This window comes from Xiphophorus couchianus, chromosome 22 (assembly GCF_001444195.1).
Source record: "Xiphophorus couchianus chromosome 22, X_couchianus-1.0, whole genome shotgun sequence".
NCBI lineage: Eukaryota > Metazoa > Chordata > Actinopteri > Cyprinodontiformes > Poeciliidae > Xiphophorus > Xiphophorus couchianus.
In genome coordinates this window covers 1,830,001-1,848,174 of record NC_040249.1, presented here as the reverse complement: position 1 = coordinate 1,848,174, position 18,174 = coordinate 1,830,001, and the positions used below count along the sequence as shown (strand labels likewise).

Here is an 18,174-nt window from a genome sequence, read left to right as displayed (position 1 = left end):
TGGCAGATTTTCCATGAATACAGAACAGGCAGGAGTCTACTCTGGTTTGAGTAGGTGAGGTGGAATGGCTGTTGCAGTGGTACAGGGAGAACAATCTGCTCCTCAACAACTCAAAGACAAAAGAACTCATAATAGATTACAGGAGGAATAAAACGGACATTACACCACTAACCATTGGGGGAAAATGTGTGGAGAGGGTAGCTGATTTCCGTTTCCTGGGGGTCCACATTGAGCAGGGCCTCACATGGAACATGAACACCTTCGAGCTGATAAAAAAAGGCCACCAAAGACTGTACTTCCTGAGGGTTCTCAGGAGGAACAACATCAAGGAGAAGCTGCTGGTGTCTTTCTACAAGTGCTCCATAGAGAGCATACTGACCTACTGTGTCTGCGTATGGTATAACAGCAGCACTATGGCTCAAAGGAAAGCTCTCCAAAGGGTTGTGAATAAAGCCCAAAAAATCATTGGCTGCCCTCTCCCCTCACTGGAGGACCTGCACAGCGACCGCTGTCTAAGAAAAGCACAACAGATCACAAAGGACACTTCTCACCCCGGACATTCTCTGTTCACACTGCTGCCTTCAGGCAGAAGATACAGAGCAACCAGAACAAGAACCAACCGTCTCAGAGACAGTTTCTACCCGACAGCAATAACAAAACTAAATGCAATCAAAAACAACCATTAATCATCATGAATGATGTATGTGAGAATGTGGCTGTTCTTATTTTTTATTTTTTATTTTTTTTCCAGTTATTTGTTAATTCTTACATTGTGTGTGAATTGTGAGACAGTTATTTTTTGTTTTTAAGCATATGCACTGACTGATGGCACCTTTTAAATTTCGTTGTTCTTGTGACAATGACAATAAAGATTTATCTTATCTTTTGTCTTGCAATCCTACTTCTTAGTAGAGAAGGAGGAATCGCAGTGTGCTTTATTTTCTGTATGCACAGAACACAACCAGAAACACGTTGAAGTTAAATCAATTGTAAAAAAAAACAACATCAACTTCAGACTGCAAACATCCCTATACCAGTGTTTACTTCCACTACATTACAGCTGGCAGTTTATCAAGCTCACCTCCTTGATGTCTCCAGACTCTATGCTGTATAAAGTTTCAGTTTCGTGCCATCCTGTTGATTCTTTAGCTCTGCACCTCTAAGAGGTTTAACAGCATAATGTTCACTTGTGTTTTCATCTCATTTCTAACATCACACGCAAACCTGCTTATTTCCGATCATTTGGCCCTCAGAATACCTGCCTGTGTTCTCTCCTGCCCTTTGTGTCTTCAGGCCACCAGTGATGATGTATAAATGCACCGACACGTATCTGAGAAAAGCGACACCCGTTTGCTACCAGCTGTAAGCGTTTATGAGACAGAGTGTTACAACTCGGCCGGCCTGATCTTCAACTTTTAGCACCGCGCTGCTGCCACACAGAGAGTTTTATACTCCTCATCAAGTCTCGCTCTGTACAATCCACCTGCCTGGAAGCACCAACACTCAGGAACTGAACACACAGGAATAGTTTTTTTATTTTAAAAACCAGAACATTTTGACAGGTTTTGCCCTGACACGTGAACACGTGTCCACCGCTGGAGAGACAGGCATCAGCACCCCTCCTGACTCAATTAGAGATACTGGTGTAAGGAAATGGATGAATGGATGAATGGATTAATGGATTAATGAATGAATGAATGGATGGAGCAAGGGAGAGTGCCCAAGATGGGTAACTAGGAAAATTTATCTAACACTAACAAATAATTAAACATAAGGAACAAAACTAAAGTAACTAAAGGACTGAACTGAGATCAAACGGAAACAAAACTGACCTAATCAAAGAAAGAGACAAAGGAACATAGAATAACAAGGAAACTAGAACCAAACCTCAAACCAACCCAGAACCTGACAGATACTGTATATAGTAGCACTGTATAATTTGATAACAATTACTCTCACTGGTTTTTTGTAGTAATGACAGTATAGAGTACTGGATATAGATATTCTCTCCCTAAAGTATATGCACGATGCGTGTTTGGCATCAGCATAGATAAGCATCATCAACACTGGATCAGTAGCTGTAGCAAGTGTGTGTGACATGTATATGTGATTCATTTGAATAAACTTTCATCATTCTGGCATTGTGTGTATATGGAAAGTTAATCTGCAACTTTCCAGATTAACTTTGACTGTACAGCTCGGCTTATGTACATTGCAGAAACTGCCACTAGAGGTCACTTTTCATGCACCGATGAGTGCCTGCTGTCCCCAAGCAGGAAAAGTGAATCTGTTTCACACGAGCCAGTCTTCAGTATAAACGTTCCACGGCTCGCATTATTTGTCTGAGGGTCAACAAAGCAGTGACCTCTTCTGTTTACTCTTTTCAATAGAAAACGAAGCACTGATGTGTTGTTAGATTTTCGTACAGTTTTCAAAAACCAGAAAACAAAACAAAACAAAAAAAGACCAATACGCAGCTCAATACACAAGATGTCCTTCAAGTGTCTGTGCCTTTCTTTAGTGCAGAGGGAGTTTACCATGAAACCTATTTGAAGTCATTGTGCCCTTCAGCAGCTCATTGTATACTAGACCCTCATCTCAACAAGTAGCAACAGTTCGCAACTACCTGTAATGGTGGCCGTCCTATCAAGACTCAAAAGGGAGAGCCATGAGTTTGCCCCTATGCATAACAATGCAGCAGTTTCCCAGTTGCGACCCCTATGTTTGGTCCCTGGGGGACATAGTCTATTGACATTTGGTAGGCTCTTTACAGTTCAAATACACACACAAACATTTGTAGTTTCTCCAGATTCTAATAATGGTTGGCAGAGCTATAACATAAGTCAAGATGTTAATGCACTGAGGAGAATAACAGAATGATTGTTAATTATTATTTTTACTCTTCATAGTCTTAACTAGAGGTAATCTTACTGGGAGGTAAATGTTTAAAACAGCAACCTGCTCTTTTTTAGTCAGAAGAATTACAAACATGTTCAGTTTTCAATAAGACTTTTATGGAAAGTCGTCATAAAGCAGATGCTCCAGTCACTGTCATTGTTCAAGTTTCTTCAGAAAGTTGCTATAGATGCTGATGGTTCTGGGCTCGCTTGTAGACGTCAGTATTACAACGATCCTGAAGAAGGCTGTGAGTGGAAACCCCCAGATGTTGTGTTATGGGCTGCGTGTGGTTGAGCCGAACTGCCAGAATCGGTTACCACTGTTGCAGTTGCGTGACGAAACCTGCGTCCTTTAGTTCTCGGCCTCAAGTCATCCGCCCTTTCTTGTCACAACCTCTCTGTATGCAAACCCGTCGTGTGATTGGTCTGAATTTCTTGGGTGTGTTTATGTATGTGGAAAGAAATGCTGCACTTCAAGGGGCAGCTGTTCCATCCGTGCAAGGTATGACAGACTGTCGAGTGGCAGAGATATTCAGAACACTGATTTTTTGAGGATCAATTTTCTTAGAGGACGTTGACGGTTGTTCATAAGGTTCTTCATTTTATGATAAATTCTGTGCACAATAACTGCCAGATGTTTCAGAGCAGTCCCCAAAACAGTGGTTCTCAAAGATTTTCTGGGCCCCTCTATGGATTACAATAACCCCCCCCCAAAAAAAATAAATCAACTGGGCACATACATCATTTAATCAGACATAAACCTTTACACATATTTTGTTTTCAAATACAACTGAAGTTTATTTCACACTTCAGGTTGCAACAAAACAAACTACTAACCATATTTACAGTGAAACACTTTTGTGTAACTGTTTTTTTTTTTTTTTTCATTCATCCATACAACTTCCCAGCCCCCCCCCCCCCCCCCCCCCCCCGCCCCCCCTGCAATGGCACTGCGCCCCCATAGGGGGTGCGCCCCACACTTTGGGAACCACTACCCCAAAACAAAACCAGCTTTTGTTATCATCTTCTTGAGTTTTTTTTTTTTTAAGTCCTGCTACCCCAATAGATGATGGCAATAGAAACGGCGCTCTCTACAGATTTGTAGAAGATTTGCAGCATCTTGCTGCAAACGCTGAAGGAGCCACACTTCCTCAGCAAGAACACTGTGCTCTGCTTTCAGTTTTCACCGTTAGCCAGCAGTCACAAGAAATGCACTGAACGGCGCCCACCGCTAAATCCAAGACTGTTTCTCTCTTGAAATCACCGCAGTCACATCTTTTATAACCGCAATGAACAGAAATATAATCTTTCCAATTCCAAGCTTCATTTGTCTGGATAGGGAGTCTTACTCTTATTTCTCTTTCTTACAGCAGCAGGTGTAGCTAATGCGTTGAGAAAAATTAGGCAACAGCAAAGAGCCGTGGGACAGAAAAAAACGATGTCGGGGAAATACATTACACTACAGTGATACTGGGATTTCCAGAAAAAAAAGAGGTGTAAATTTTCTCCACTGACGACTCACTTTGTAAGCTGGAGGAATCGGCGACCTCAAAGGTGTGTTGTGTTTTGAGCCGACTGGGAAACTGAAACCACTAAGTGCAGCAGATGTAGCTGTGTCTGTAGCTGAAATAGTAGCACTTCAACTCAAAATACGTCCCATAAGGTCTGGAACCAAAAGATCCAATAAAGCTGTATACTTGGATTGCAATTTAACATTTCACTAATTAATTCTGCAACATAGCTGTGACAAACAAACAGCTCGAATCTGTGGGGACGGAGGTGTGTTTAGCTAGTGTGGTGCAGCCTGGTCCACGTAGAGGTCAATGCACAGTGACCATCTGCAACCTGTGATTTCAGTGGCGGCCGCATTCTGGATCTGGCCCGGAAGATACAGCTGTAAGATTATGAGGTTGACCAAGGACAAACTCGAATCCAACAGCCTGTCAGAAACTGCTGCGTTGATTTAAGAGGTCCAGTTGAACTATGTGAAAATGTGAGACACCGGAGACTACACCTGGCCGAGCCTTCAGAGCTCACCGTAAGGCTGGCTTACCTTTAAAACACAAACACACAGGTGTCAAACTCCAGTCCTCGAGGGCCGCAGTCCTGCAGTTTTTAGATATGCCTCATGTACAAAAAACGCTGGAATGAAATGACTTAATCACCTCCTCCTTGTGTAGATCAGTTCTCCAGAGCCTTAATGACCTAATTATTCTATTCAGGTGGTGCAGCAGAGGCACATCTAAAAGTTGCAGGACTGCAGCCCTGGAGGACTGGAGTTTGACATCCCTGCATAAACATCTCTGAACATTTTTAATTCAAGTTTACATTTTACAAGCTTAGATTTTATGCTTGCACTTTTTTTTTTTACTCTTATTTAGAATCAACAAGTTTCAGAACCATGCACCCCTCAGAAGGACGCGTTGACGAGACTGACTGAGTCAGTACGCACCTGCAGAGAGGCTGTGTATTCACAGTGTCACCTGGTCTACTTTAAAATGCTGGAATTCCTTGTCTGCAATACACTCTGTAGATGGTTAGCAGGGATGCAGACATTCCTGCAGGTTTTCTTTACACCTTGAACACTAAAGTCAGTCTCAGAACATATTGGGGTTTTGTTTTTCTGTCACAATAATAACATACATGGATTAATGGATGGATAACCTGCAAGAAATCACCTGGTTGTGTCATTCTTTTTGTTTTTACTTTACGAAGCACATTGAATGATAGTGCTAGAGTTCTCTTGTTGCTGGTTAACATCCTCTCAAAGACGACCATAGTATGTTTAAAGAGACATCATGAGCCCCATCGGTGACTGACCAACAGCGTCCTCACCCTCTGGCTCTAGACCACGTTCTTTTTTCCTATTCCAGCTCAATGTGTCTCAACTAGTGTTTTCCTCTTAGAGAAGCTCTGACATCTCATAACAATTTGTCTAAATCACAGCGCAAGCCCATCGTAATGAGCAGGCCACCACAGTTATGCTGATTACAGCATCAGGAGAGACTCGTCGACCACAAAAATAACTGCTGGAAGCTGGGACAGTGGGTAGGAAGACAGTAAGACAGAGTAAGTAGAGGAAAAATATGTTGCAGAAATGTTTCCCAAGAGAGCGTAGGAAAGCAAATTATTGAGTGGATCTTATTTGCCACCGTACCTCCGCTATTTATCCATGAAAGTGCAGTGAAGCCTGTTGCAATTCCAATGTTTATTCTAGTTTTTGACACGAATGAAGCACTATTGAGGAGGCCTAAACATATACAACAACTCATCAAACTTTACCCAAAATTGCCCCCTGAGTGAAATTCTTGTATTTTGATGACATTAAAAATATATGTATTTGTATAATGTATTTGTTTTATTTATTGTGCCCAAATAAAACAAATACAGGAAAAATGACCCAATTTCAACTACGTAATTATAAAACCCTACAGGAAATTATAAGTCAATAAGCTCCAGTTCCTGCTGTCTGGATGTTTTGCCCACACATTTCTTTAAGAAAGTCCTGCCTGTTATTATTAATGATCTGATCGTAAACTCATCGCTCTCATCAGGCGTTTTCCCCCAGGCTTTGAAAACAGCAGTAATCAAACCACTTATAAAAAAGAACAATCTGGACAAATCACTAATGCAAAATTACAGGTCGACCTCTGACCTCCCATTTATCAGCAAAGTTATTGAAAAAGCTGTGTGTAAACAATTAACTATAACCAACCGCTTTGACTCCTTCCAGTCTGGTTTTCGTGCTCACCACAGCACAGAGACCGCCCTCGTAAAAGTGTTCAATGACATCCATATAAATACGGACTGTGGCAGAACCACAGTGCTGGTTCTGTTGGACCTCAGTGCAGCTTTTGACACTGTTGACCATGACATATTACTGAATCGACTGTAGATTTTATGCTTGCACTCTCCGGTCCAGTGCTTAACTGGTTTGAATCCTACATAAAGAACAGGGATTTCTTTGTTTCAATTGAAAACTTTTCATCAATGAGGTCAAAGGTCACATGTGGGGAACCCCAAGGTTCAATCCTAGGGCCCCTTTTATTCAATATTTATATGCTCCCACTAGCTCAGGTTATAGCAGGAAATAATATTAGCTACCATAACTATGCAGATGACACAGCTCTACATTACGATGTCACCAGGTGACCTTTGACCCCATCCAATCATTGAACAGATGCTTAGAACGGATAAATGTGTGGATGTGCCAAAACTTTCTCCAGCTGAACAGAAACAAAACTGAAGTTATTATTTTTGGACCTAAAGAGGAACGATCTAGAGTTATAGATCTAGAGTCAATGCACAGCTTCAGTTATTACAACTAAAATCAGGCCATCAGGCCCGAAACCTGGGAGTAGTGATGGACTCTGACCTGAACCTCCAGAGCCACATAAAGACAGTTACAAAGTCGGCCTTCTCTCACCTGAAGAACATTTCCAGGATAAAAGGACTAATGTCTCAGCCAGATCTAGAGAAACTCATCCATGCGTTCATCTTCAGTCGTATTGATTATTGCAACAGCGTCTTCACAGGTCTGTCCAACAAATCAATCAAACAGCTGCAGCTGATCCAGAATGCTGCTGCTCGCGTTCTCACTAAAACCAGGAAGATAGAGCACATAACACCAGTTTTAAAGTCCCTCCACTGGCTCCCTGTAGCTCAAAGAATAGACTTTAAAATACTGTAGTTTATAGTTAGTTTGTAGTTAATAGTTTATAAATCACTGAACGGCTTAGCACCACAATACATCAAAGAGCTGCTGTTGTTGTATCAACCTTCCAGACCTCTCAGGTCTTCCAGTTCTGGTTCTGCTCTGCATCCCCAGAACCAGAACCAAACGAGGAGAAGCAGCTTTCAGCATCTATGTACCACAAATTTGGAACAAACTTCCAGAAAACTGTAAAACAGCTGAAACACTGACTTCTTTTAAATCTCGACTAAAAACCCACCTGTTTAGAATTGTATTTGAAATGTAATCAATTACAAATTTATTGATGGAACTTGACTTAATGTCGTGTTTTGATTATTGATTCTATGTTGCATTGTGCTTCTGTGTTTGATATGATGTAAAGCACTTTGAAATGCCTTGCTGCTGAAATGTGCTATACAAATAAAATTTGATTGATTGATTGATTGATTGATTGATTGATTGATTGATTGATTGATTGATTGATTGATTGATTCACTCACTCAATATCCCAGGTTTGTTTGTGGTTTCATTATGTTGCAGTGTATGCTTTTTAAGTCTAACACTACTAAACAATTAAATAAATATGAATGCTTTGTTTGTTATGAGGTAAATTTCTGGTAAATTATTTGTCGGTTTCTTTCATTGCTCGCCGTTGTTCGTCCCCTTTAGATGCTATTGCCAGAACAACATTTTGTTGTGTGAGAGGAGCCGGCCCACAATTTCCTATTTAAATTTGCATCACCAGGTACAAGTAAACGGACGGCTTTCTTGTTTGTATTGTATTGTTGTTATTTTTTTCAGTTACTTTCTGAGCTGCCTCGCGTTCGATGTTTTATGTAAGTCATTACGCAGATTTACTTATGTAGATCATTTATCTGCAAATCAGTTTGATTAATAATCTCATTTCTGTTTGCTTGTTTAGGTTTAGTGTTTGGTTTGACCTGCTTTCTAACGGTATAATCTAACAAAGTGCAGATATGCTGTCGATTCTACATTAAAAACCAGGAAGATTTTGGCTACAGATTGATGCCAGAAAACAAAAATGTCAAAGAATATAATTCACTTCCACAACATCAAACAGATGGCTGACGCTGATTCCTCATCACATTCTCTGACGACTCTACCTCACACTCTGCCCCTGCTCTTAATGTATTTATCGATGAAACATCTTAGCCACTCTGAGTGTTTCTCTCTCAGCAGTAATACAGTGTCACTTCCCATTAGCATAAGGCCTTAGCTAGAGATGGATTGCCTCTCTGCTGGTCCCATCCTCCAGGTGATTGATCTGTTAGCAGCGATTTCCCTTACAAACCTTTGATTAAGTGTTAGTTGTCTTTGCTTAAAGGGACCGGTGTGTGGGTGTGCGTGCGTGTGTGTGGGGGTGTGCGCGTGAGCTGTGTGACTGGAGGCCAACCCTCAGCGCCCTCAGCTGGATATCTTTCAGCTCTCTATTTAATGCTGTTCTTTACATATTCATTTTTACCACTGTTAGAAAACCACAGGCTGCCATACTCTCCTTGTGACGGTGCACAGCTGTGAGTGTGTGTGGGCGTGTGTGTGTCTGTGCATGAATTTGAGCATCACAATATGCTAACAGCAGAAAATAATAAAGCATTATTGATCGTCCTCTCGCCATGATGCATTCGATGTAGTGTGCATGATTCGGATCAGGAGGTATTTTAGAATACACACTGCATCCTACGAAGAGTTTCAGTGGCTCAGATTTTTGTTCTGTGAGCCTGTTATCACTGACACTTCCCTCTACCTGCATGTCATATCACAGTGAGCCTGTTGGGGGGGCGGGTATATTGTCAGAGTTGTGTAAAAACACAGAAATACAAAGTCACAGAACACACAGTCAACAATATTACGTCTTGCCGTCGTTACACATCAGATTGTTGATTAATGTTTCATGATTATGTTTCAAATGCAACTCTAAACAGCTGGGTTTTTAGTCTGGATTGAAAGGAACTCGGAGTTTCGGCTGTTTTGCAGTTTTCTGGAAATTCGTTCCAGATTTGTATAGGAGCAGAACGCTGCTCCTCCATATGCAGCATTCGTACATTTCTTTTAAAAAAAGTCAAAGACCCCTGTTTCATCAGGGCCCTTCAGAGCAGAGTCTCTACCGAGCGCGTTTGTGCATAAATCTACTGCAGTGGTGCCGATGCTTAAACCAGCCTGTTATCACAGACACTTCTCTTAGCTGTGAACACAACTGAAAATCATTAAATAACGAAAATTAAGTTAAAAATAAATTGTCAAAAAATAAATTGCAACACACTCACATTTTAGTCTCACTCTGTTAACATCTGACACATCCACCAAGCACTATGAAAGATGTGAAGCCAACCTTTGTACACACAACAAGCAGGATTCAGAACGCTAACTCTTCATTCTCAGATAGACGGAAAAAGATCTTGCCCAATTGTACCAAAAGGCTGTAGGAACCATCCAACACAGAGATGAACGGACCCCTACAGCAGAACAGATCCCTTCATTCAGGAGCCATTTGCTAAGGTCCTGTCCATTCTCTCTATCATGCATATCTCTCTCCATTTCGGAGTGAGAGAGAAGCGACGGCTGTGTAGATAACAGAGTCTTGTGTGCTGCGATTCAGGACATTTGATTGGCGCTTGGGGGTCGGGTTGATTGATAAGGATGCCTCCTGCTATCCCACCGACAGCTCCTGTCAGAAAGCAAGCTTGTTTCACATCAGATGTATTAAGAGGTACATCATGCTTCCCCACCCCCCAATACACACACACACACACACACACACGCCCGTGCCCACACACGGCAGCACTAAAACACGCACACTCACCGTGAGAGGAGCCAAAACAATTAGCTCATTCATTCGTTTAACTTGGTTTTCATTTCCGACTGCAGAAACTTAAAACCTGAGATAGCCGCAGTTACGAATTTATGCTTTGTCAGATTAATGTGACTTTTAATTTTGTTACTGTAGCCTCTGCAGAGCTGTGTGTGTGTCAGTGCCGGTTTGTTGCGATAATAAAAAAGCTTTTAGTATTAGTATCAATAAGACATACTGTATGTCTTGAGTGTTTCAAAAATGACACGAATGTAACAATTTCTTTCTACTTTTTTTTTACACAATGACAAGAACCCACCTTTTACACTCACAAGAATGTTGACACGTGTAAGGTGAAGTAAATCCATTGTTTTACCATCAATGTTTTCTCTGATTGCCACAGTGACCGGCACCAACGACCTTCGGGCCCCAACTCTTGGAAACTTCTTCTCGAGTTCAAATTGTGCATTTTACTTTAATTCTCTAGTTTTAGTCTGGTTCTCCTTTGCATTTTGTGAGTTAATTAGTCTCCCTTCCTGAGTTCCCCCGCTCAGAACCGTCGTCTGACAGTTGTTCCACCGTTCCTTAATTAGGATCACCTGGACCCAGTGCCACTCTCCACACTTCCCTCAGTTTATAGCTCTTTGGATTTCATTGTTCGGCCTGTGTCGCGTCTTGTTCTCCTCATCCAAGTTCAAGTTTACATTGTTCTCAACATAAAAATCTTAATTATGTACATAATTCCAAAATAATTGGATGTTTTCAAGCCTTTGTTTGAAAACATGTGTGGACTGAATAGAGGTGCGAGAGATAGGGATAGGGTTAGGGTTAGGGTTAGCTGCCTCCCACATTAGGTAGATTGGCTTTTTTAAAATGAATAGTTGTTTTGCATGGCTCTGGGATGGACAGGTGACTTGTCCAGGGTGTAAACTTGCTGGATAACCACCAGCTGCATGACAACCCCGAATAATTAAGCAGATATGGCTACTTGTTGGATGTTTGAAGTTGAAATTACAAAATGTTTTCTTACCAATTCATTGGCCACCCAATTTATCGAAGGCGATTTCCTACATTTTGAGAGATCGGTGATCTGTTGATTCTTACATGTGAAGCCTATCTTTTCCTCCAATCTCATCTACCTCAGCAAAGGTCTAAAAATCAACCAATGTCCTCTTCTGCTCTCCTGTGAAAGAGGTTTGACTGAGCGACAACTCAGTGGCTTTCTTGCTATATTTAGCAACATTTCAGACGGGAAAAGAAATTGGTATTGGCCAAAATTGGCATCAGCAGTTCAGGCTTTGTAAGGATTGCTAATCAGGGATCGGCCAAAGAACTGCAATCAGTGCACCTTTAGTTTTCTTGGATGGTGTTGATTTCAAATCAGGCGCTTCTTTCTTGGTCACCATCTTCTCAGTCCTTGGTGATGAAAGAAATTAGACTTGTACACAGTGACACCGGTGTTCAGGCAAGTCCTGGTACTGGGCCTGAGTAATAAAGTCTTGGTGGTGGCCTATAGAGTTCTATGTGATTTGTACACTAAACTAGAGCTTTGTGCACAGACAGAAAATAGCCTTTATAGCCTTTCTGTTCAAATAATGACAGGAGTAGACTTGGTGTCAAATAACTTAAGTGTTATTTTTAGCTTGCCATAAAATTAACAGGTGTTACAGCTTACTGTCATTATTATTATTATCTAAACATGAAGGACAGCGTACTCATATTTGTGTAGAATTGCATATATTTAATAGCAGCAACTGTTACCATTTGCCTATTTTACACTCTACTTTTAAGCATGATAGATAGAAATTATATTGGTAAAAACAATTGCAGCTTCTGTTGTCGTGGTTACCTGGTTAGCCTCTGAGGAGGACAGTGTAATCTCTGACAGTAAAGATTCTGTTCATGCTGACCGTGAGAGCTTCGATGACCCGGCCAACTGTAGGAAACTGGAGGTCTATACTGTATCTGATCGCCGTGTCTCTTTCCAGTCGTTGCTAATAACAGAGGTTTTATGTCTCACTTGTATTTTGTAATTGATCGATTTAATAATTAAACATCAATGTGATTTTTTTTTTCTTCTCCAAATGCAGTGAGGTTTGGACCGTCACTCTGCTCAGAATAATATAATTAACCAGAGTGGGTTTGTTTTTGTTTTTCATTGCATATGCAACATTTGTCACACTTCACTGTACTGCTTATTTAAATAATTCCTTCACCGGCAATATATTGGCAAATTAAAAGCACTTTGCCCCACAAGTCGATGACATTTTTTTGTTTGAGGTTTTTTGCTGGACAATATTAGAACACATCTGTGATGTCCAGCTCTATAAACGCTGATGTAGCAATTGAAATATTGGCCTATTTCCCTCTCACATACATGCATATCCTTCCTCTAAGTATTTTGTCAGACCGTTTGCTGCATACTTAGGTTTGAAGTTGGTATCTAGACAAGCTTTGTTTGTGTGCGGGGTGTGAGTATGCGTGCTGGTGTGTGTGTGTGTGTGTGTGTGTACATGCGAATCAGCAGTCAGAGATCTCACACACGCTGCTTCACTCAGGATCAGTCCCATTTGGTGGTCATCCTCTCAGGAATGCTGACTGAGGTCAGGCTGATTTTTGGTGTCAGTTTCACTCGTCATGATTGAAAATACTGAGAAAACTGGACCCAACCTATCTGTTGGACTTCACCCTCACTCACTCAACTCTCATTATATTTACCACTAGTGGCTAATCTTCACAGACTGCACAGAAAGGATGTGTGTTATTTAGTTGAGTAAGATTTTTGACATTTTGAAAAATCTATTCCAAGTATTTGGTTTTTGACAAGGATTTAATTCTAATCTGTTTTATAGGAAATGGTCAGCATTGGTGCTTGAAGCCCAGTGGGACAACGGCAGTTGTGGCCAAAAACACAACAATTGATTGTTCATATTTTTTTACACAGTGTGGCTGCAACAAAATATTGTGTGTTAAACTTTAGGACCACATCACCTTTAAATCCCCAATAGGCTGTGGGGAAAGATGGGAAGACTGGTTAGATGCTCATCTTAACCCTGGTCACACTTGTGTTCTAGAAAATAATATATCTAAAAGAAAAACAGAAAACAAATAGAACTGCTGGAAAACAGAATTAATACGATTTATAAATGATTAAAATAATGATTAGAGGCACATCTTCACTAGAAATATCTGGGGAAACTGTTGGGTGAAAGTGTGCATTATAACATTGGCCTACAGTTATATGCGGCAATACTAGTTGGGTGCAGAAACGGCGTGTGTGTGACAGACACAAAGAGAGAGGGAAGGACCTTTCATAGCCTTTGAAAATGCTGTAGTGTTATTTTATCTTGCAAATAAAGTGACAAATGACAGTTATTACAGCTTGCAGATATTCTCATGTGCATTGCATCTGTAAATTCTTCATAGGTGAAGAATTTACCTATGAAGGTAAATTCATAGATAAATTCATAGTGGTTCGCTTTTTCCACATATGCTGCAGCCTTACTCCTAATTTAATTAAATCAGCATCTTTTCTCAAAATTGGAACAAACACATGTGCCATCATGAGAGTGTCAACAACCGTGTTTGAGTATTTTGTAAAAAATTTTTAACCAAGAAATGACATTTACATTTGCTTCTAAAGCTCCATGGGGTTCCATGGTAGATCAGCCATTTTCAGGTCTCCTCCTCTTCAAAGATGTTCAATCAGAATCATTCTGAACTTCAGCTGGTGCCACTGCAGGACGTTCACAGAGCAGTTCTAAATTCTCCCTTTAAATCGAGGCTATGTGCTTTCTGTGGATCCTGTTCCTGCTGAGAAATGAACCAGCGGAAAGTCAAGAGGAGCAGGTTTTAGTCCAGAATGTCTCTGTACACTGTTGTATTCATTTCCCCCCTCCATTTTGACTAGTCTGCCATCCTCTTCTGTTACAAACCATCCCCCTAACATGACACTGCCTCCACCGTGCTTCACTGTAGGGATGGTATTGGTCTGGTGATGAGCCATGACTGGTTTCCTGCCAACTGGAAACAGAGTTTCCCCCCCTAGGAAACTTGGTGGTGGGGCGCCGAGGCAGTCCACTGGGTTTTTGTATTAAAAGATGTTAATCTGTCAGGAAATGTAACAGTTTTACTGGGTAATTATGTTACTGGAAAGCATTGCCGACAGTACTTAGACCCACAACTATACAAACAAAAGGATTTAACAAATTTAAATATAAATTATTTGCAATTCTTTTAAGTCCAAATTAAGTCATCAGTTACAGGATCTAAAAACACAATGCAATGCCTATCACATTTACAACCGGCCCATAGGATAAATGAATTAAACAGCTGCTTAGCAATGCTAACATTTTAATACGGATCACCCACATAGAAATTGAACATTTGTTTGAGGATATAAATGCTGATAAAAAAAAAATCTGATTTAATGGTTTCAGCATAGATAAATGAAAAGATTTAAAATTGTTTAATATCTAAATGGAAAATCTTAAGGCGCTGACAAGTTCACTCTGGAAAAGTTCAAAGAACAATCTCCAAAGTTAGTTTAGTTACCGCAGCTACAATCTGATGCTGTGAGTTTAACCTTTAAGTCTGAGCTCTGTTTGCTTACAGCAAGCCGAGGTGAGTGGTGGAAGTTCGTCCTCAGAGAGAGCTGAAGTGAGCTGCGGGTAATGAGGACGACGGCTGAAACGAGAAGGCCCGGGTACTCTGACCCACCAGAGCACCTGTGGAGGCATCAGGCCAGCCTACCGGAGGAGCTGTGAGGAAGAGGTGAGCGATGAAGCAGAGGCGCCTGGAGCTGACCGTGGGTGACCTTGAACCGAGGTGAACTGCAGTCGAGGTGGAGGTGGACCCGACAAGAATACAGTCCAAGAACACAAGTCGATTGATCATAAACTTAGGAATACAATTGTACAAAAAGGCAAAAAAAAAAATTTTTTTAAATCATCATTTGTAAATAGCTTTGTAAATTGACTCAGTTAATCTTCATAGGATGCTACCATTGGTTTGAGGGTCACTGAGAGAACCAGAACCAGATCTCAAAGCAACGTACAACAACACAGCAACGACCCATATTGATTGAGAATCTAACCTTCAATCAGATCACACTGTATCACCGTCACCATGTGGAGACGATGCAAAGCAGCTGCAGTGTTTCCCCTAACAGGAATAACGTTGCCGTTGACTAGTTTCCGCTGCTGATGTTGATCTGAGACTGTACTTGTACAGACCACATGAGAAGGTTGCCATGGGGATATTGAGATCAATGAACTCTACTCTGGGAGACCTGCCACTGGTCTGATCCTGAACACAGTGGAGTGTGAGTGCCACACACACTGCTCTGGTGATTCTGCCAAAGGCCTGATCGCTGTCACCAGAGCGCCCACTGGTGTTTGACAGGGGAAGGACGACTCTGCGCGGGCAGCGCGTCAGATTTCCTCCGCCTTTTTTGACTTGTTGGAAACTAGAGCCACAGCCGGAGCGATTACAGCCGATAACAAATGTCACTGTGCTTGTTCAGCCGACCTGGGTGTTCTGGTGAGCCTTCAGATCAGCCGTCACTCCTCCCCTGCCTGAACGTGCAGTGTGACGTAATTATGCCAGGATGGAAAAGGTTCGTCCTGTTATCCCCATTCATCACTCTGGACGAGGTATTGTTTATTGGGCGAGAGTTGCTCTGTCTGCTGAAGCCGGGCTGGGTCGAAATCAATCAGTCCTAAAAACCACAATGATCCGTTACCTTTGGGTAATTAAGGATTAATTAACGATAATGAATGTGTGCGATTCTTCTGGGTTAGAGCAGAACTAATTTGTAATCATTCGGGGCTTCCAAGTGATTTTTGCAGACTTTGAAGTGCGAGCGAGCCATTCATTCATTCATTCATTCATTCATTTATTGCATGGCGGTGAGGGGTGGGGTCAATAACGCTAATCGCCTGTAATCCTTTTAAGGTCTCTCGCTTTGAGGTGCCAATACACAAGCTGACCATATTCAGGACCGCGCAACCCTGGAGGAGGAAGAAGAAGAAGAAGAAGAAGAAGAAGTATGGGGGTGCGGGAGACAGGTGTGTGTGTGTGTTGGGGGGGGGGGGGGGGGGGGGGGGTCGACAGTTTGCGGGGTCATGAAAACCACCTTTGCCTCTTAATGTCAGTTGATGCTTCCAGAACCGGACACACCCTCATTAAGACCAGACCCTGGGTCGTGTTGGACCGGAGCAGGCCGGGTTCCTCCTCGCTTCTTTCTGCTCCGGACAGCTCCCCAGGTAAAGGGGGAGATGACAAAGGGTGGTGGATGGGTGGAGGGGAGAGAGAGGAGGGGATTGAAGAGAGAGGACGGGGGTAGATCAGGGTATCCGCTTTTGTTTTGCAGGAAAGAAAAAAAAGGGGGCTTGTTCTTAGCAGAGCCTCCTGGGTGTGTGAGCGCGGTGTGGGATGGGAGCAGAGACAGGAAACGCGGAGCTTCCAGCCTTCAGTCCTGCCACAGAGCGCAGCAGCAGCAGCAGCAGCAGCAGCAGCAGCAGCAGCAGCAGCAGCAGCAGCAGCAGGGGAAGCATCCAATCACAGCGGCAACACTGACGAGACGGAGCTCGGTCGCCTCACACTCACCTGAAGGCCGCAGATGAGGACGCGGTCCTGGAGGAGCTCCGCGGCGCTTCATCCAAAACTTCTTCTTCTTTTTTTCTTCTGCAAGTGCACTTAGACTTTCTTCAGCCGTGACTCAAGTCATCGGTTTTACTCTCATCGGTGAATTGTTTTTTTAATTTTTTTTTATCGTTATAATTTTCTCTCTTAATTTGCTGGGGGGAGAAAAAAAATGCAATGGGCGAGCGTGAGCCGCGCTGTCAGTACCGCTGACCTTTGGAGGATTTCTTTGTAATCTGTTGGACTTGTCGACTCGACTGGAAGCCTTGGATGAGCTTTGACTTCTGCGAGCCCAAAACGGACACCTGCCAGTAAAAAAAAGAAAGAAAAAAAAAACCCCGGAGGGTTTGTCCACCTTCATCATTCCATCTATCCATCCATCCATCCATCTATCCATCATGGGGGCCGTGCCATCCAGACTCGGCTATCTGTGAGAGCTTCCCTCCGTCTCTCCTGTCTCCGCTGAAACGTCGCATGCCCGAGTGAAATAACCAAATCTCCGCTTTCTTCTTTGTAGATTTCTGCACCTGCTTGTGTTCTGCTTCTATGCTCAGGTATGTATCTTTAAAAAAAATAATAATAATTTAGATTTTTTAAAATTGTATTTATTTATTTATTTATTTATTTATTTATTTATTTATGTATGTATGTATTTATTTATTTATTGCAAGAGCCATTCAAATATAATGCAGCAATGGTGCACCGTAACGTTATGTGATGAAACACTATCTGATGGCTCCCACGGCGGACAGCGGGGCTCACTCCGGCCCTGGCAGACGCGCGGCGGCCCGTCGGGCAGGAGGAAATGATTTAGTGAGAAAAGAAAAAAAAAAAAAAAAAATGGCATCAGGTAGTTTGTGGCTTTATCCTGAATTTGGATGATAAATTCATATTTATAGGCCTAGTAAGCCGATTCAGTGCGTTTTCACGCGAATAATCCAACATTGATTCAACAAAATGTTTTTCTCTCTCTTACTCTGTGTGTGGGTGTGGGTGTGGGTGTGTGTGTGTGTGTGTGTGTGTGTACACCGAGGCGGACATTCTCCTTACGCACAACCTGTAATCACAAAGTCCGTCCCTTTGGACGCGGTCACCGTCATCTGGCGGACTCTCTTTTGGAAGTTGTCACA

The 18,174-nt window shown here is 42.1% G+C and overlaps 1 protein-coding gene across 2 annotated transcripts in view; it reads left to right on the top strand.

Moving 5' to 3' along the window:
• Positions 1-15,726: 15,726 nt before the first annotated feature.
• The window catches only part of fgf8a (fibroblast growth factor 8a), a 7,433-nt gene continuing 4,985 nt past the window's right edge, over positions 15,727-18,174 (top strand). The window contains exons 1-2 of one of the 2 annotated variants that reach the window (XM_028007981.1): positions 15,727-16,016; positions 17,562-17,598. In XM_028007981.1, coding sequence (XP_027863782.1) covers positions 15,904-16,016; positions 17,562-17,598 — 150 coding nt within the window. In that variant the 5' untranslated portion in view covers positions 15,727-15,903. Of the gene's footprint in view, positions 16,017-16,722; positions 17,475-17,561; positions 17,599-18,174 lie in introns of those variants that run through there. The other variant, XM_028007982.1, reaches the window with a different exon arrangement.